Source organism: Acartia tonsa, chromosome 5 (genome assembly GCF_053477335.1).
Source record: "Acartia tonsa isolate MP-2025a chromosome 5, ASM5347733v1, whole genome shotgun sequence".
Taxonomy (NCBI): Eukaryota; Metazoa; Arthropoda; class Copepoda; order Calanoida; family Acartiidae; genus Acartia; species Acartia tonsa.
The window spans coordinates 45,084,083-45,105,018 of record NC_137264.1 but is presented as its reverse complement, the minus strand read 5'-3'; the positions used below and the strand labels follow the sequence as shown (position 1 = coordinate 45,105,018).

Below are 20,936 nucleotides of genomic sequence, written 5' to 3'. Positions count from 1 at the left end.
CATCAAATTTTTAAACTCATTTTAATCTTAATGTATGTATTTAGCCTTGATTCTCTGAAGTTAGGATTCAGATGCACAAGAAGATTGGAGGTGAGAATCTTTTGGACAATCATAGATTAGTAAGCTTTGCAGGTGTTCCATATTAAGCCACCCTAATTAATGGCACTCTCATATGAATGAGGAGCATGGATGAGGGAAAGCACGATTAAAGTTGCTTAATAGGTAGGATCATAACTCCATACAAATCTTCCTCCTTACAACATAAGGGCATCTCAGGGAAGGTTGCGTGATTATAGTCTGCAAATTGCAACAACATTTGTCGTCCAAGTGTAATGTCTATGAGGGGACTTGAACTCGGATTTTCCAAACCAGAGCGTAGTCACTAACCACTACTCTATAAGTATGGGACACCCTACTTTTAATCTTAATAAGGAGGGATCTCGTAAAGCCTAGTGTTAAGAACTTTTAGTTACATCTTAGATAGTTTAAATTAAAACCTATAAATCTTCATATAAAGGATTAGGAAAAATTATTGTATAGGTATTTGGTTCATTTACTTAAAAATAAGAATCATATTTTTCATCTATTTGGAAGCTAAACATAATACCTATATATATTAAGCATTTTAGGATTTTTTAAAATGTAGATATTTGATTTTAAAAATTTCTCATTAGTTTCTCTCCTACTTATATCTTAAGAAGTTCCACGTAAATTTAAATCTAAACGCACAGACTTAACATTGACATTTATAGAGTTGCTACGCATTTCGGATAGTTATTTATAGCATCGTATCATAGACAGCTTTCCGCGGATATCAAAATGAAAAATTTTAAAACAGAGGGGTCGAAGGCCAGGGCGAACAAAACTGGCTTTAAATTTTTTCACATGATTTTTAAGTTTAAACAAAAACCGGTTCTAATATAACGTATATTAATCGGTTTGAAAGCCAAAATACGTACCTTGCACTCCTCCTTTGTCTAGGAAAGCGCTGAGTTGAAAGTTACTGCTACTTGACGCCAAATATTGCGTAAATCTCTGGAAAAAAAACAAATAGATATAAAAGTTCTAGATCCCTAGTCACTAGGGTTGGCAATCCGTATCCGAATCCGGAGTCCGTTTTTTAAGAGCGGATTCGGATTCTTAATTGGTAGGCTAAAATTAGCGTCTTGAGTTTGTTATTTCAACTCCCGCTTTTTGAAGTCAAAGATTATCATCATTATATATAATATCTTTTTAAATCTGGTTCTATTCTCGGAAGTGAATTATAGAGAACACCAAGAACATTAATTTTTAGGACATATGTAGCCCTTAAAGGGGGAGGCGGATGTGCCACTTTTTGAAACCAAAAGAAGAACGTGCATGATCTCAGCCCATTAAAGAGTTATAACTCTAAAATTCTACACAGCAGTTGCTTTTGCGGAGAACAATATGGAATTGTCTATTATGGTGAGAAAAGGCAAAAAAAAACGGAGGGGAAAAAATGTTTTCAGTGACCCCCCCCCCCCCAAATCTAATCTAGCCAGAGATCTCATTCAAAATAATACACTTTTGTCTTTTCCTTCATTGCCTAGGTATACATTTTAAAAACTTCGCCTTTTATATTTATATTAGAAAATATTAAACTCTCCCCCATAAAAGGTTTAAAAACCCACCAGCAACATATTAAAAAGCTCTTTTGTAGAGGGAGAGCCATAGCGTTTCCGTGATTAACGAGATCTTTCGGCACCACACAGACGGACATCCTGTTATTTTTTAAAAGAAGAACTATTATTTACCTCGTTTCCATAGCACATGAGGTGGTGGGTAGTGATGAGGGACTTGAACACGACCACCCAGTTCGGGTTCTGTGTCCGCTCAATCAGGAGGTTTGCCAGGGTCGGGATGGACACATTCGGCTCGTTCGTGCAGTGCAACAGATCTATAAATTAACAAGGATGACAACATCCATAAAAAGCGAAGTACAAAAAATGGGGGGGGGGGGGGTTATAGCTGGGTGTTCATTGCTATACAGAAGCTACTCTTTAGATAATTTTGTCTGTCCATCAGCCAGTTCATAACGCTATGGAGGAAATCCGATTTTCTCAACTATTATCAAGATAGAGGGCTGAATTTATTTGTAAAGATTCTCTATACCATTGTCCATTGTCTATGAGCATCCAGTCGGTCTGTCAGTCATGCTCTTTAAATTTCCTTGTCCGTATTGTCCACCATGATTTTTTGTGCTTCGCTACCTATGGATGTTGTCCTCCTTGTTCTATTATTTTTAAAATGACCGAACTAAAGACTGTAATCATATGGTCCCATTTTATATATTTCGTACTGTTTAATTAGGTAACTAATAATAATAATTGTAAAAAGTTTTTAATTATTGAGTACAAAACTTTCCAGGGATCTTAAGGGATGAGACAATGGACGATTAATTGCTGTACATCCCAATTAATGATAAACAAAATTACCACTTCTGTTGATTACACTTAGTGGTTGAAACGTTTGGACACTCAACTTAAAGAACCAACCAATCAAAATCAATTAAAAGACCCAAAAGTTGTTAGGCTAACGAATAAGAAAACGTTATTCTAAAACTTTGGAGACTAGCATAATTATCCGTCTAATGTCTCTTCCTTCCTGAAGCTTTCACATATATGTTGAAGAAAACATAGTAATTTAGTTTTAATTACAACAATTTATTTTGCTACAAGATATTAAGTACCTATTTGATAGAAAAACGTGCTTTTGACATCCATATCGGGATAGACCAATGACGAAAAGGTATAATTTACAGTCCAATGTCCCCTCCCTCCTGTGAAAATGAGATTCACGAATATCTGAATTAACGGTTATTAAATTTTAAAAATACTTACAATCTAAATGTTTCTTTTTAGGGCCAATAATTTCTTCTGTAGTTGCCTTGCATACTGCTTTTGCCAAGCCCTGAAAAAAAAAATTATTTTCATAAAATAAGATTTAATAAGTCATAGGAATGTCTATCGTAAACTATATGAATCCAGGGATGTAATGGGATAAGACAATGGCCGATAAATTGATGTTATGTACATACATCCCCAATAAAGATGCACAAAATTACCCCTTCTTTAGATTATAATTATAGGTTGAAACGTTTGGACACTTGACTAAATGAAACAACCAATCAAAATTCAATTTAAGTCCCCAAAAATGTAAAGCCAACAAATAAGAAAATACAAAATATAAAACTTTTGGGACTAACGTCATAAACCGCTTAATGTCACCTCCCTCCCTGATATGAATCCATTAGACGGTCGGTTAGTCTGTGAGGCTTGAACTGAACAACCAATGCATATCTTATCTACCCTATGACACATATAGTTTATTTAAATTGTGTTTTCTCAGCTGTCATCACAGATAGAAATTTCCAATGAGCACTGAGCAAGAGCATCTACACTCCACAACTCTATATGTCAACCTGACTTTAATATTTATTCTGTTAGGTAGGTATGTGTAAATCTTATACTAAAAACTAATAGCATTAACGTTGTCAGAAATAAAACCCTAGAGAACTGAAACTTTTTGGAAACTAGGTAACTAGGTATCGTTTTATAGGTAATTCAATTGGATAATTGCAAATGACTAGAAAGCTTTAAAAATTTGGATTGAGATTAGAGGGAAAAAGCAAAAAATAATGTCAAGGTAACTGTACCTTCCAGCATGGCAATGCTATGCTTGGCCGCGAGGTTCCTGTCGTGGTCCGACTTTCAGACCAAAATATGTCATAGAAGGGGTGATCTGACAAAAATCTGTCGAAGTAACAAATATAACTAAGGACACAAAAAGCAACAACTTTAATTTCCATGACTTAGCACATCGTTAAAAATGGTTTTAAAAATCACGATAACTGTACCTGTCCAGCAATGCTATGCCTGGCTGCGAGGATCCTGTCGTTGAATGTTTGGCCCTGGGCTGTCATCTTCCAAGCTTGCCTAGCTGTTCTTTAGTTCTTCAAAAGTGATGGTTTATTTTCACTAAATTTTCAAAATATTCATACAATATTTTAAAACTATTATCATCACTTTTTAACCAAGCTCGAGGGGCCATAGATTCAAGTAAAACAATAGAGGGGGAAGGGGTTAAATAACTGTATGTCTCCACCCCGTTGAACCTGTGCCAACTTAAAATTGGGTCTTTGAATATCAGCCAATAGCGTCGGGATTATCAACACAGCCAAGTCGCTACGAGAGAGCAGAAATCAATTTGCTAGCGGACGAAAAAGGTCCTCAACTCTGGATTCCAGGTAGTTGTCTGGGTTATACATAATACATTTATTGGCATTACAAGATGCAATTAAATCCTATGATCTGTAGGTAATCTGGGTTTTAGCTTTCAGAATTCTTAGATATAATGCTCAGGTTGGTTTTATGCTATTTTTTCTGTGTATGTGTATGAATATTTACCCAGCAGTGCAGTGACTCTACACAACAACTCTCAAAGGAGGGAGTGCTTACACGCACACGCGCTCTGTCTGAAAAATAAATACAAATTTTCACAAGTTTACTAAGAACTTAATTTTTTAAGTATCATTTTCACTATACCTACTAAACCTCTATTTTTAATTTATACAAAAATAAAATATATTGCTACAAAATCTTGTAAGGGGGTTGCAAGGATCTAAAGGGATAAGACAATGGCTGGTAAATTGATGCAAATCCCCAATGTTGATACACAATGATGAAACACTGTAGATTACAATTAGTATGTGAAAAATTAATCAAAGAAACAATGAATAAGAAAACGTTAACATAAAACTTGAACTATTGTAATATTCAGCCAAAAATATTAAATAATAGAATGTTTAAATTACGAAAGAACTGAACTTATACCACCAAAATGATCGGTATAAAAGATACCTAACGTTTTTATATTAAAGGGATGTTTATCGAGAACATAACTTTTTTGTCAAGGGTTTTAAATATAAGCCTCATCTTTCCTAATTGAAAAAAAGTATTTTTGTGAACGAAAGTTTAAATATATAATTTAAAACCTTTAAATGTGATTAAGAAAAATTATATTCATCAAGGGGCTTTATATTCGAAGGAAAAAAGGCTGTCTTTATTGAAGTTTTAGAGAATGTTCAGAAAATGGGGAAGGGGAAACTTATATACCAATGTGGCTTCGAAACTGATTAATATCCGCAGGATCGATTAGAACCAGTTCTCAGCCATGCTAAAAAATAAAGTACAGCATCGTATCATAGTCAATTTTCCACGAAAAGTAAAATGAATATATAATCATAATATTTATACCACAGTTTGGTAGCCTATGCCTCTCGGGTCTATTGGGTCTAACAAAACTGGTTTAAATATTTTGATTTTTCATTTTAAATGTCAGTGGAAATCTGTCTATAATACGATGCGATAAATAACTACCTATTAAAATTATTCATAGACAATTGAAATTTTCTTTTTCTAAATCATAATTTTTAAGTCACAAGTTCGTAGCAGACGAAAATTAACCATAAAAAATCACATTTATACTTATTTATTATAGAAAAACACACAAATTAACTACTTTTCTATAATAAAATAAAAACACTTGATTTTGTAGCAATTATAATCATTATTTATTTGATTATGTCAAAACTAAAAGTGCAGTTATAACTTGTAAGTAGCAACATAAAAAAAAGAGGGAGGAAGAGAGATTTTTCAAAGTAAAGAAGTTACAAGTTGAAGGGGGGTCATGCAATTGTACATAAATGGGAATGGTGAACTGTCAATAAACTGGGGTTGGGGGCAAGCGGAGAGGGGGGGAGGGGGGGTATCAGGTGATTTCTTCCGAGGCAATAATTCTATTGATTTTTAGGTGGCCAAGATTTTTCCAAAAAATTTATAGTAGGTGCCAAAGTTTTAAAGAAAATTTTAATATTCGTTGGCTCAACAACGTTAGAGACTTTTGTTGAATTTTGATTGGTTGGTTAATTAAGTAAAATGTCCTAACGTTTCAGCCACTAATTGGAATTTGTACAGAAGGGGTAATTTTGTGTATCATCATTCGGGATGTACATTAATTTACCGGCCATTGTCTTATCCCTTTAGATACCTAAGTTCTATATGAAAGTTCGGACTGAATAAATGAAATAAAAATCATACAGTATTTTTCCCAATTTTTTTCTGCTGATTTTTATTACTTGGACACTATATATGACTTCATAAGAATTGACGCATGCGTTTATTGAACTAACAGACAATTAACGCATGCGCAAAACATGCGCAGACTCCCAATTCAATGCCGCGAGACGTTATGAAAACTTGATAAGATATAAAGGGCCAAAAGTACAAATAAGATTGGTGAAACCAGTTCTCACCCACTCTGAAAAATCATGTATAGCATCGTATTACATACAATATTCCACGAATTAAATGATAAGATTGTTACAAATTTTGTTATCTTTGGCCTTGGGCGCGCACCTCGGGGATAAAACTTGTCTTACATTATATTATATTTTTTAAAAATATCTAGGGAAAGCTGTCTATAATACGATGCGATAAATAAACCTAATACTACTTTTAATCCATTCAATTCTCTTAACATTATGCTAATGTTATCTTGTAATGTTTTATTTAATGACATATTGTCCTCTCCCTCCCTGAAATTTATAAAACTAAAATGTGCAACTTTGTATTTTATAAAAATGTATCTTGAAAAGTATCCTGTATCTACGAAGATTTGCAACAAATTTACTTATAATATTCTGCTCAATCAGTTCTGACAATCTACAAGTGTAAATGCTCGTTTGTCTTACAATTTCAGAGCTTTGCTTTTATATCGTTGTTATCATCATTGATTTCTGTAAAAAAGAAAAAATAACCATAATTGTTTATTTAAAAGTTAATGCAACACATAATTTATTTATCTTTAATGTCAACAGTATCTTGTTTTTTAGCAGTTTCATTTTTTCTTCTTTTGGAACTTTTTGCCCGCGCCTTCTTTTTCTTGTCCTTATCATCATCCGCCCCAACCTAAAAACAAGGACGACAATATTATCAGAGATCTAAAGGGATATTTAAGACAATAGCAGATAAATTGATATACATCCTCAATAATGATACACAAAATTACCCTTTCTGAAGATTACCATTAGTTGAACACTCAATATAATAAACTAACCAATCAAAAATTAGTAAAGTTTTTAGGCCTACGAATAAGAAAGCTATATAATAAAACTTTGGGGACTTCGGGGTGTAATATTTACCTTCATGCTTGGTTCATTATTCTCAGCGTCTTTTGCTAATCTCTAGAATAAAAGATTGAACATATACATTTATTATTTAAACTAACTATTATATGTGGAAAAATATCCTTAAACCTACTAAAAAGCAGTCCGACCGCCATGTATGTGTTGATTATGCTCCATAATAATGGGAACATAGACAAGAAGTTTCTGCCGTCTATCTTGGATAGGAGCCAAGAAAATCACGATACCCTCAAATGTCGCATATGGACAGACGAACGAACATTTGGAGTTATAGAAAATCGTCGCTTCTAAAAATGAACCTGATAAGAATCATATTGAAAAACAACACAGGTCCCGCTGCAAAATTCTTCGCTGCATTCATTACACACCTCAAATATAACAAATTGCTATTTTATTTTTGCCTTTGAAACCCATAACATTTATTATTTTATTTTTTTTTTCTAAACCAAAAGCACTAGCCAATGGAGTGTTTTTGTTAGGCTTTTGCGCGGCTGCCGAGCCCTTATATAAAAGTAACAGGCTCTGACGTATCTGTGAGTTTGAGTACCTTAAGTTTATAGCTATTTTGGGGGAGGGTACCACCACCCTCACAAGAGAAATCGCCCCTAGAGAAAAATGACTCCTCTATTTTTTTACCTTTTCTTTTTAATACTAAAATTTAAGGTAGGGGTACTGCAGACTCCCCCCCCCCCGGGCCCCCCCTTCAGTTGCCCTAGAGAAGAACCCCAATGAGTATTAATTTATCGCATTGTATTAGAGACAGCTTTTGCGGATCTTAATAGGAAAAAAATATTTACGCCAGTTTTGTTAGCCCTAAGGGGCCGAAGGTCCAGACTAAAAAATTTATAATAAATTTTTATTTTTTAAAATACCCGTGACAAATTGTCTATATTACGGTCCTATATATAATTTTTACTATGGCTGAGAACCGGTTCTAATCCAACGGATATTGATAGGTTTGGAAGCCATAGATGTATAAGTTGTACTTACTGTTACAAATTTTTCCATGACTCCCCCTCTGCTTGAACTAGGATTTCTAAAAAAAAACTTTGAAGTTTTTAGTAGCGAAGCTACCTTCTAAATCACTTTAACTATAACAAGTCTGTCAGTCCGTTCAGTCTGTTAGTTGGGGACATGTGATTTTCTTGGCTGCTATTTAAAATAGTGAAGATACATTTTACCAAAAAGCAAAAGTATATATTATTTGGACACCGCGTTTTACATAGGGATGTAAAGGGACAAGACAATGGCCGATAAATTGATATACATTCCCAATAATTAAACACATAATTACCCTCTGTAGATTATAATTATTAAATTAAACGTTTGACACTCAACTTAATGAATAACCCAATCAAAATTCAAGAAATGTTCCCAAAGTAGTTAAGCCAACGAATAGGAAAACGTTATTAATAAACTTTGGGGACTAGTGCAATATTCAGTCTCTCCGGGTAAAGAATCCGCGGATTACCTGATTACAACAAAAGGATCCACCCCCGCATCTGAAATAAATTTCTCCTCCTCTTTCCGCGTGGCTAGCCGCAGCTTTTCTAACTCAACCAGCCTAAATAAATACAACGAATCACCTTTTATTTCCAATTACAAAAGTAACCAGCGGCAGCTTCGACCATAGCCTATAGGGGCTTTGCTCCAAGAGGTAATTAAAAAAAATTAGGTACCACATTTTAAGATAGCTTCCTAAAAAAATTGAGGGGAATTTTTTTTTTTTTTTTTTTTTGGAGGGGGGGGGGGAAGTTTGTGGGTATCCCACCCCCCAAGAAAAAAGCTTAAAACCACCACAGGACCAGTAGATATATTCCCTTAAGAGTAGAAAACAATCGGTTCTGTGGTTCCCGAGATCTTAAGCTTCAGACGGACAGAAGGACGGACGGATAGACATCAAGCTAGTTTGTATTATGGACGTTGTCATCCTTATTTACACTAAAGCTTCTTCTAGTTCCAAGGAAGGGTTTTAATTATCTGTGGAAATGTTATTTGCCAATAAGTACCTTTTCTTTTTAAAACTCAAATTGATCCATTCGTCCCCATATCTCTTTAATGTTCGTAGAGGCTTCTAGGGACGTAGCTGCTAGTAAAGATAATATTAGCTGCGCCCCTAGTTTATAAAGATGTGCAACTTTAACTTGGGGGAAAAAAAAATAACAAAAAAAACAAGAGAGACAAGAGTGTTTTTAACAGACAGATTAATCACAAAAGTAAAAAATAGCTACCATTTCTTCCTCTGTTGTTTGATTTCTTCCAATTGACAAAATATGCCAAAGAATCAGGGCTCGGCAGCCGCGCCTTAGCTGCCAGTAAGCCTCAAGGAAATAAATCTTATACAATTTTAAAAATCAGCCCGAGGTCTAAGCCTGACCAAAACATGCCAATCCCTGTTTAAAAACCTAATTAACCCCTTACAGTCGGGCTCCTTGCCGCACCTTAATCAGTCGTGGGGGGGGGGGGGGGGGCGTTCAACGCCCCCCCATGTTATCTCAGTTCCTATTAGAGCTAGAGGGCTAAAATTTTTTGTGTAAGTCCCCTTTGTTATGATAAATTTCCGACCTTAAGTGAGTCAAGGTCAATTTTCGCTTCCTTCACCCTTTTTTTTAACAACCTTTGTTTTTAGGTCCTTTTTTACTTAAAAATTTCAAACGGCTGTAATTTTTTTATTTTTAAAGCTAGAATAAAAATTTTTTTGCAGAAAATGTTAATCTTTATGTAAATTTTATATTTCAAATGTCAAAATATAAATTTCAGCGGCCGCAGCTGTACTTGGCAGCTGCCAGCCGCCGCAGTCGGCGGTCGGCGGGAAAACGGCGGCGGATCTTTATGAAATTTTAATACGTTATGTAGACATGTAAGAAAAGCTTAAGTTTAAAATTTGAAATCTCTAAGTCAAAAATTGCGGCCACAGGAGCCATTTAAAGATTTCTGGAGACCTAGAGGATCAGGACCTGCAGGATCATACCTGGAACCTGAAATTGACTTGAACACCTGTATTTAATATGAGGATGTACTACTAGAGGATATTTTAGTATTTTGGTAAGATAAAATGTTTTTTTTTAAGTCAAAAAAATATTTTTGCTCTTTACCTGGATGACCCTGCCAGGTTTGCTGGCATCCTGTGCCCGCCAGGATGGAGATATTCAAAAAATTCCAACTCTCGGTTATGTGTCATACCCAAACTTAAAAAGTCACGCAGTTTGGGCTCTTTATCTTTCACACACAGTAAATGAGATAGAAAAAAACGGATGGGGGGGCGTTCAACGCCCCCCCCCCCCCCCCCCCCGACCGTTCAGGGTTAAGAGCATCCAAACGGGATTAAATTTGAGGCCTAGTCGCTGCTAATGCGTGGCTGCCAAGCCCTGCAAAGAATGTATAACGTTTTTTGTTTAATACTTACACAATACTCCTTGACGCTAAAATTCAAATACTTGTTTTAAAATGTAAATAAATATATATATATGCACAGCTTCTTATATTTAAACTACAAAATTATAATTGAGAAAATCAAAATATTAATTTAAAAGTATTTTTTATATTATTTCATGTTAATTTAAAACTTAAGAAGTGAATTTTAATAATTTTTTTTTACTTTTTAGTTGATTTAATTCCCTCTATTTACAATTTTATGAACTAAAATCATTAAATATTACAATATATATTTGTAGTATATACTCTAAGAGATAAGAGTTTTGTTGAAATAAATAAAGATAAAACAAATTAGGACAATTATATTCATATGTATCTTAAATGATAACTTTTATTATCTTTATTTAGACTAAAAGCAAAGATTGTCTTAATTTGAAAGAAAAGAGGTTTCAAATATATTTGCCTATAATTATGTTTTATGAAAAAATAAAATAAAATTTTGACATTCACTGAACCTAATTATTTTCGCCCCAAGAATAGAGAGTTGGGGGAACCTCTTGCTACATTTATGGGGGGTGGATGATTTTTTCCAGGGCCTCAAATTTTGTTTGTATGGACCAACTAAACTTCCCAGAAGATTTTGGAACGATGACCATAGCAGTACACGAGACTTTGCTGGACCGATATGACTTTTCTAGCTTCTTATGGATAACTTTTAAGGGTGTTACTTCCACCCTCCCAAAGAAATCGCCTCTGATAATATTCCTCTACCCTCCCCCCCCCCCCCAAAAAAAATGTTATTTTTTCTTTTTGAAACCAAAATTTAAGGTTATGGGTTAACTTCCCCTCTGTTTTTCAATTGTGCCTAAAGGGCCTCTAGAATTTATACATTATTAATACAATTGCAATGTTTTTATTTTCATCAAAAATGTGTTGGTTTTGTTATTTTGTCTTAATTCATTGCCATGAGTTCTGTCTCGACCAGTAAATAAAATATCTATAATACAAAGTAAAATGATGTCTGTCTGTCCGTCAGTCTGTCCGTCTGTCTGCCTGTCCGTCCCTTCAGATCCTGGTAACCACTGAACCGATCAGATTCTACTCTTCAGGGAATATATCTACTGGTTCTGTGGTGATTTTAGGCTATTTTCTTGGGGAGTGGGACACCCCCATCCCCCCTAAAAATGAAAAAATCCCTCTATTTTTTTTAAATTTGAAATTAGTGGCATCTCCAGAAGTACTTAATTTTTTTAAAATTACCTCTTGGGGCAAAGCCCCTAGAAGCTAGGGACGAAGCCGCTAGTATTTCTATAAAACAGTAATAATATAAAATATTTTTTATATAAAACTTCATTTGTAATTTAGACAAGTTGCTTTGCCCCAGGGATCTAAAGGGACAAGACACTGCTCGATACATTGAAGTACTGTTCATCCCCAATGATGATACATAAAATTGACCCTTTTTTAGATTACAATGAATGGTTGAAACGTTTGGACACTCAAATAAATGATCCAACCAATAAATTTACTAAAAGTCCCCAAAGTTGTTAAGCCAACGAATAAGAAAACGCCATTGTAAAACTTTGGGAACTAGTGCAGTAAACAGCCTTTTGTCCTCTCTCTCTCTTTCTGGTTCTCCTTAACATTTAAGTTTTGCTTTAGATTAAAAAACATAGGATGGAGGTTAATATTTTTTCAGAGGCTATTTCTATTCGATTGGTAGGTCTACCCTCCCTTAAATAAAATCAGTAAATTAATGTAAAACAAGAATCAAATTAATTAATATCTTATTTTTTTTGTAAAAAACTTTTTTGTAAAAAAAACTTTTACTTTTTACTTTTGAAAAGAATTATTTAGAAAAACAAAAAAATTCTTGCGAGTTTTTTAGACTTGAGAAAATTACAAGAATTATGTAATTAGAAATATATTTTAATGTTCTAAAAGTAAAAGATCTAAATTGTTCATTGGTGATGGGAATCTTCAATAGATATTTAGGACGTCTATCTTTAATATCAGTCTTTTTAATCAGATTTTAAACCCATGGCTGGACGGACAAATTGAGTTAAAGACAAGATGTCCAAATCCTCATGGCAGTCTTTTGAGATAGACTGAAGTGTGACGTCATAAAAATCCATCTCTTTTTTGTGGGTTTCCTTTCCCACTTCTCCTCTTATCCTTCCTTTTAAGACGTATTTTTTTGACGTCACACATCACACTTTCTCAATCTTTTAGACCTCTTTCATATCAGCAGAGAAAATATGTTACTCCAAACTTTCCTATCCTACGGACAGCGGTATATTTGAAATTATAGAGTAGCCTCGCAACTAAGGAGAATTAATGAAACTGTGTTTTGTGAAAAAATGTGAGGTTTGACATAATTTGATTTGGCTGGGATATCAGAAAATATTAGGTTTGTCTGCTACATACAGGGAGGGAGGGAGGGGACATTGGGCTGTTCATTACACTAATCCACAAAATTTTATAATAAGGTTTTTTTTTATTCGTTGGCTTAACAACTTTTAATGAATTTTGGTTGGTTCTTTAAGTTAAGTTTCCAAATGTTTCAACCTCAATGGTAATCTAGAGAAAATAATTTTGTGTATCATCATAAGGAATGTAGCTAAAATTATCCGCCATTGCCTTATCCCTTTAGATCCATGGCTTACAGCAATAGTAAAAACACTTTCATGTCAAAACATGGTCAGGTCACGTTTTTAGCAGAAAACCATCTGTTTTGCCCAAACTTTTTCGCCATTCAAAAATAATAGTTTCCCGTAAATTATTATTGTTTAAAAAAAACGCATTACAGCCAAATTGTGTGCATTGGCTCATAAAAATAAAACATTTTGTTTGAAGTATGATCATATTTGACTTGCAGAAAATTCAAAATATAAGTTTTATATTAATCTATTTAAAAGTTCAATTACTAGGTATTTCTTAAAATTTCATATAACTGCTTGACAACAAAGAAACAAGGATGACAACATCCATAAACATTGGATAAATGATAGGACAAACGAACATTAACATTTGTAGAGTGTCAGAACTGAGTAAGCAGAATATGAATGTAAAAGTAACGATTAAGAGTTGCTACGCTTCTTAAATCATACCTTATTGTTAAAGGAATCATCATACTAAGCTTGAACTGGATAGGACAATTGTAACATGTCTCAATAAACTATATGAGCTAACCGTGCCGGATAGACGGACGATTGTACATACGGACAGACCGACCATAATTATGGAAAAGCTTTGCTTTAAAAACAATTCATTCCAATATCTATTTTTAGTTGGATAAATGTAATTTAAACAAAAAGCAACCTATTACAAATTTCTTCAAATAATTGCAACAAATTCAAAGTTTTTATTCTGCTTTGCTAATAAGTTTTGCAAATTTATTGTTCAATTTTCACAATTTGCACTGTAGATCAAACTTTTTAGAAGCGAAGTTAATTTAAAATTTACTTTGTCTGTCCGTCCGACCGACCTTCGTCCATTAGTTTGTCAGTCCGTAACGCTATTGTGGAAATGTGATTTTTTGGATGCTATTCAAGATACTTTTGCATGACCACTTAACATCTACTCTATAACTCACTTTGATCGTTTGTTAATCCAAGATTTATCTATAGTACTTCGCTACTTATGGATGTTGTCATCTTTGTTTTTTAAACAATTTCAGTAGAGAATATGCTTCCCAGTACTGCTTTGAATCTGACTAATATCCGCTGGATTAGAACTGATTCTCAGCCATACTGAAAATTCACGTATAGCATCGTATTAAAGACTATTTTCTACTAAAAGTAAAATAAAAAAATGATATTTTAATACCAGTTTTATGCGCCCGGGTCCTCGACCCCTCATGGCTAACAAAACTTGTTTTAGTCTTACAATTTTTGATTTTGATATACGCGGAAAGCTGTCTATAAAACGATGCGATTAATAACTATTACACAGTTTTAACCCATTGTGTCATGAATTCTATTTTTAGAAGTTAACAGAGGCACAACTATTATAAAACTTAATTATATTTTTGGTACAATTTAGGCTTAATTCTTAATGTTAACGGTACTTAAAACTAGCTTAAAACCACCCTAAAGCATTTATAAAGCTTCCCAGAAAAGTACAACCAATTCGCACCAGCATTTTCTGAGATCTTTACCTTCAGACAAAAAAAATCTTACTTTTTTTATCCATGAATAGTCAAAAAAAATTAAATCCTGATAATAAAATAACAGGATGTCTGTTTGTCTGTATCGAAGGATCTCGCAGGGTAGCTTCTCCCGGGAAGTTTTTAAACAATTTTGGGGGAGTGTACCACCACCCTCTCAAAAGAAATCGCACCTAGAAAAAAATTACCATCCCCCTAAAAAGATTTCTTTTTTAAATCTTAAATAAAAAAATGTGTTTTTGGATTCAACTCACTCCTCCTCAAGTACCCCTAGAAACCTCTATAAGCATTTAAGAAAACTATAAGATACATACAGATTAACTAAAGATAAGATTAAGCTTATCTTTATAGATTACACTTTGCATGTAAACCAATACCCAATACCAATTTAAAGAGTCCCCGACAAATTTTAAACTTTTTTTTATTTTTGCAATTAGTACAAATTTATCTGTGCAATAAATGACCAATTTAGCAAGTTCTTAAGAATTTCAAATAAAAATACAAATGTCATTAAAGAATTGAATTTATTGTCAAAAAGTGCAATCAAGCAGGGATCTAAAGGGATAAGACAATGGACGGTAAATTATTGTACGCCCGCAATGATGATAAAAACAAATTACAACTTCTGTTGATTACAATTAGTGATCGAAACGTTTGGAAATATAAATTAATGAACCAACCAATCAAAATTCAATAATTCCCCAAAGTTGTTAAAAAAAAATTAGGGGACTTGTGTAATAAACAGTCCAATGTCCCCTCCCTTTGTTAACGATGGCTATTCTATATCTTTGTAGAATAGTAACAGTCTGTCTGTGTGTCTGTCTCTTTGTACCAAGGAATCTTGCTTACCAAGTATGCCTGTCTGTGTGTCTGTCTCTTTGTACCAAGGAATCTTGCTTACCAAGTATGCCTGTCTGTGTGTCTGTCTCTTTGTACCAAGGAATCTTGCTTACCAAGTATGCCTGTCTGTGTGTCTGTCTCTTTGTACCAAGGAATCTTGCTTACCAAGTATGCCTGTCTGTGTGTCTGTCTCTTTGTACCAAGGAATCTTGCTTACCAAGTATGCCAGTCTGTGTGTCTGTCTCTTTGTACCAAGGAATCTTGCTTACCGCTGAACTGGTATAGTTCTCAGTTAAAGTGACAATTTTTATCTATTTTAGGTGAGGGTGGATAAAAATATCAAAAAAATTTATTATTAGAATTTTAATTCAAATATGCCAATTTATAGTTAAACCCTTACAATCAAAATTCCAAAAAATGCAATCTTTGCTTGACAGAAAGCTTCGAAATAATGAAAGCTTTCAAATCTAACATACAAACTTTAAACACCAGAAATTAAATCTTCAGCAAGTGTCCACACAGAGAAAAGTTCCTTCTTTCAAAGTGCATAACGTGAAACATATTCAAAGCAGTATTTTTTTTATATAATATGTATTAATTTGTAAAACTGCAAATGACAAAATATGACCTATTTTTTTCTCTTTAAACATTCTCTTTAAACACCTCCCCCGTTTTATATAAAGATGCTAATTCCCCCCAACCCCAAGAGGATATAAGCAGTAAAAAACCCCGCAGGGGGTATAATTTTCTAACACTTCTTTCTTATTTAGTCTTTTAAAAGGATTCAAAATGCAAGGACATATATTTTTTTAACTCTTATTTTATACATCTTAATTGGAACTGATGATCTATTTTCATAGAGAAACATATGTCTTCCATCATAAAACAAGGATGACAACATCCATAAAAGCGAAGCACTGAAACGGTAGGACAAATGGACATTAACACTTGTATAGTATCTGAACTGAAAAATCGGAACATAAATTTATAAATGTCGAATCAAAAATTGTAGGTAAATTTGTTGAAAAACTGCTTAAAAACAGGATAATGTGTATGGACATACTTACATTTTTGGACTTGATTATAGAGTTGCTTCGCTTATAATATTGTTCTTTGTTGTCCCAGGAATCAATATACCAAAAATCAGATTAAACGGATAATTAAAACACCTGAAAATTTGTTGTTAAAAAAGTAGAAAAATCAACATGTTTAAAATGGACGTACGGACATTCTGGTAATGATTATAGAGTTGCTACGCTTTCTAAATCGTACCCAACTACTACAGGAATCATCATGCAAAGTTTGAAATCGATAGGACAATTCTAACATGCCTAAATTAACGAATAAAAGCTATCTATCTCGGACGGACGGACGTACGGACGGACGGACGGACGGACGGACGGACCGACCCTAATTATAGAAAAGCTTCGCTTTTAAAAAGTTAAAAAATTAAACTGTGTTTATACATATAATAATAAATTTTAAAATCATGGAATGTAATATTAGAAAGGAGAATCCTAGACTGATTAAGACAAGATGATTAGTTAAGAATTACTTATAAACTCCTTAAATAGCATTTAGCAATAATAACACATCTTTACGTAGCGCAGGGGGGGGGGGGTGGTGGTACCAACACCCAAAATAGTTATAAACACCTTCCCCGAACCTATAAGAAGCTACACTGTAAAGCAGAGAAATGTCTGTTCAGTGGTTAGCGAGATCATTCGGTACAAACACACAGAGATCCTGCTACTTCATTGTTAGGACTAGCGGCTTCGCAACTAGCCTCTAGGGGCTGTGCTCCAAGAGGAAATTAAAAAAAATAAGTACTACTGGAGATCCCACCACCAAAAAAAAATTTTGGGGGGGGGATTTTTTTGTTTTAGAGTTGGGTTGGGAATGTCCTACCCCCCAAGAAAATAGCTTAAACCCACCACAGGACCAGTAAATATATTCCCTGAAGAGTAGAATTCAATTGGTGCAGTGGTTACTGAGATCTCATTCTTCAGACAGACAGACAGACGGTCGGACAGACGGACGGACAGACATCACTCTACTTTGTATTATAGATATCATGAGACATTACAATGAGTTTTCAAAACAATTATAATGAACACCTTGAATTCAACAAAACATTTGACAACAAAAACAGTATTTATAAGACATTAGTTTGTAACTTGCCCTTGCTCAACCGAATTTGAACCTACCTCCACTTTTAATTTTAGTTTTAAAGAGAACAAAGAGCAAGGTTCTTTGCTACACACACAGAGAACAGTTATGAAAGTATATACTTGTGTTACAAATCAAATACGATCTTTTTTTAAAATTTAAATCTTCTGGCCGAAAAATCCCAAATGACGTCAATAATGACGTGATTCAGAATACTTTGGCCAAAAAATAGCCTCTTTTATATAGGTACTATAAAGAGCATCTGACTTACTTGGAGAATATGTTTTCATCATTAAGGCTTGTCGGTCTTGCCAGGGTTAACATCTTCCAATTAATATTCACAGATGATAGCTCAGCTGAAATAAATATTTCTTAGCAATAAATGTAATAAGTATAGATGTATAACCCATACAACTACCTGGCCCGTGTCTTGGAGACCTATTTTTTTTACTAGCAATTGATTTCTGCTTTTTTGATAAGACTTGGCTATGTTAATTTTTACTATGCTATTAGCTGATATTCAAAGACCCAAATGTTTGGACACTCAATTAATGAACCAACCAATCAAAATTTAATAAAAGTCTCCAAAGTTGGTAAGCAAACTCATATGAAAAAGTTAATATAAAACTTTGGGGACTTGGGCAATAAACAGTCCGATGTCCCCTCCCTCGCTGGTGGAGTAGCCAGGTTTGTTTCACGAGGTAATAAAAAATACAATTTTATTGCATTGACGTAGAATGCAAATTTTCAGGAAAATAAAAACAAAAATTCAGTCAGACGCTATCTGACAGGCATTAGCATACAATAGACAAAAGAAAAGGTTTGATTAGAATAGTTGTTTGAAATTCTAAAATATTTTCGGCATTCATTTCCAAAAAAACATGAATTTACCATTAAAACAAGGATGACAACATCCATAAAAGCGAGGATCTGAAATGGTAGGACAAACGAACAATAACACTTGTAGATTGCCATAACTGAAAAATCAGAATATAAATGTATAAAGTTAGAAACAAAATTTAAGCAAATTTGTTGAAAAATTGCGCTAATACAGGATAATATTTAAGGACATACTTACATTTTTAGGACTTGAGTGTAGAGATGCTTTGCATATAACATTGTACTTTGTTGTCCTAGGAATCAGTATTCCAAAAATCAGATCAATGAAATAATTATATCATATAAAAATTAGCTGTTAAAAGTTAAAAATCAAAATGTTTAAAATGGACGTACGGACATTCTGGTAACGATTATTGCTACGCTTTCTAAATTGTACCTAACTACTACAGGAATCAACATGCAAAGTTTGAAATCGATAGGACAACTGTAAAATGCATAAATTAACGATTAGAGCTAACCGTTACGGACGGACGGACGGACCGACCCTAATTATAGAAAAGCTTCGCTTTTAAAAAACATGTATAAGTTTATTTTAAAATTGAATTAGCTTAAAATACGCATCTTAGTATACTTAGAGAACTATTAAAAATTTTCATTTTTGTTATTTTTAGTCTAAAATATTTGAAATGAAAAACTATAATGCTTTAAGTTCTACTAGCGGCCTCTAGGGGCTTTTCCCCAAGAGGTTTGATTAACCTAATTTTTCGTATTTTAGATTTTAAAGAATAATAAACAATTTTTTTTTTTTTGGGGGGGGGGGGGTTGGGGGTGTCCCACCTCCCAAGAAAAATGTTATAAACCTCCCTGGGACCTATGAGAAGCTACCCTGTAAAGGAGAACCCGATCAGTTCAGTGGTTAGCGAGATACTTCGGTACAAACAAACAAACAGACAGACATCGTTCTACTTTGTATTATAGATATGTACATATGGACACATTGTATATACAAAAAAAACTTTATGGAAACCACGGTTTTAAAGGTTCATGGTGCTATGACGAGATTTTACAAGAAACAAGACTCCTACTTTTTTAAAAGCAAAGCTTTTCTATAATTAGGGTCGGTCCGTCCGTCCGTCCATCCGTACGTACGTCTGTAACGGATAGCTTTTTTTCGTTAATTTAGGCATGTTAGAATTGTCCTATCGATTTCAAACTTTACATGGTGATTCCTGTAGTAGTTAGGTACGATTTAGAAAGCGTAGCAACTCTATAATCGTTACTAGAAGGTCCGAACGTTCATTTTAAACATGTTGATTTTTAACTTTTTTAACAACAAAATTTGTATCAGATAAAATTATCCGATTGATCTAATTTTTTTTTAATACTGATTCCTAGGACAACAAAGTAAAATATTATAAACGAAGCATCTCTATAATCAAGTCCTAAAAATGTAAGTATGTCCATAAACATTATCCTGTATCTAGCAGATTTTTTTAACAAATTTACTTATAATTTTGCTTCGACTCTTATATAATTATATACTGATTATTCAATTCTGACACTATACAAGTGTTAATGTCCTACCGTTTCAGTTCTTTGCTTTATGGATGTTGTCATCCTTGTTTATAAGGAAAGATTCAATCTATATTAGCTCTATAATTTTCTTTCTGTGTTATGTAGGACACTATTGTAATATTGGAAAGCTAAGTATTGGTAAAGGATGTACAATATACATAGATATTATGACAGGGGGGAAAAATTTTGCTTGCTAACATGCAGCTCATTTATTTGTCAGTTCCTTAGTCCAGTAGGAGGGAGATATCATTATTTTAGCCCAATACAATTTTCACTTTATTAAAGACCATAAAAATCTGGTGTAAGATCCATTAATAATATATCCATTGTATTGGTAAAATCTTGTGACATGCCGATAGCACAGTCTCAATTGCATTTTAGCTTATGACTAAACCTATCTATCATTAGTGGAAAGATATTTTATCTATAATACAAAGTAGCTTGATGTCTGTCCGTCTGGCCGTCTGTCTGTCCCTTAAGATCTCGGTAACCACTGAACCAATCGGATTATACTCTTCAGAGAATATACCTACTGGTCCTGTGGTGGTTTTAGGCTATTTTCTTGGGGGGGGGGTGGGTGGGACACACCCAACCCCCCTAAAAACAAAAAAATCCCCCAATTTTTTTAAGAAGATTTCCTTGGTCCTTTTTTTTACGAATTTCACCGTATTTTTTTTATCACCTTTTTGGGCAAAGACCCCAGAACACTATTGAAATATGGAGAAGCTAAGTATTGGTGACATG

At 33.8% G+C, this 20,936-nt stretch overlaps 2 protein-coding genes across 27 annotated transcripts in view; both read right to left on the bottom strand.

The window, feature by feature from the left end:
- Nucleotides 1-20,936, bottom strand: part of lap (phosphatidylinositol-binding clathrin assembly protein lap) — a 329,664-nt gene that overhangs the window by 26,836 nt on the left and 281,892 nt on the right. For all 26 annotated transcript variants that reach the window (XM_080161852.1, XM_080161866.1, XM_080161867.1 and 23 more), the window contains exons 2-6: nt 4,428-4,497; nt 3,878-3,998; nt 2,862-2,931; nt 1,776-1,918; nt 960-1,035 (exon numbers count right to left, since the gene is read on the bottom strand). In XM_080161852.1, the coding sequence (XP_080017978.1) occupies nt 960-1,035; nt 1,776-1,918; nt 2,862-2,931; nt 3,878-3,943 (355 nt within the window). In that variant the 5' untranslated portion in view covers nt 3,944-3,998; nt 4,428-4,497. The remainder of the gene's footprint in view (nt 1-959; nt 1,036-1,775; nt 1,919-2,861; nt 2,932-3,877; nt 3,999-4,427; nt 4,498-20,936) is intronic.
- LOC145319620 (uncharacterized) overlaps nt 6,835-20,936 on the bottom strand; it is a 55,314-nt gene continuing 41,212 nt past the window's right edge. Inside the window, exons 11-16 of the mRNA XM_080161882.1 lie at nt 18,049-18,133; nt 8,697-8,789; nt 8,216-8,261; nt 7,525-7,593; nt 7,223-7,264; nt 6,835-6,989 (exon numbers count right to left, since the gene is read on the bottom strand). Of these exons, the coding sequence (XP_080018008.1) occupies nt 6,876-6,989; nt 7,223-7,264; nt 7,525-7,593; nt 8,216-8,261; nt 8,697-8,789; nt 18,049-18,133 (449 nt within the window). The 3' untranslated portion in view covers nt 6,835-6,875. The remainder of the gene's footprint in view (nt 6,990-7,222; nt 7,265-7,524; nt 7,594-8,215; nt 8,262-8,696; nt 8,790-18,048; nt 18,134-20,936) is intronic.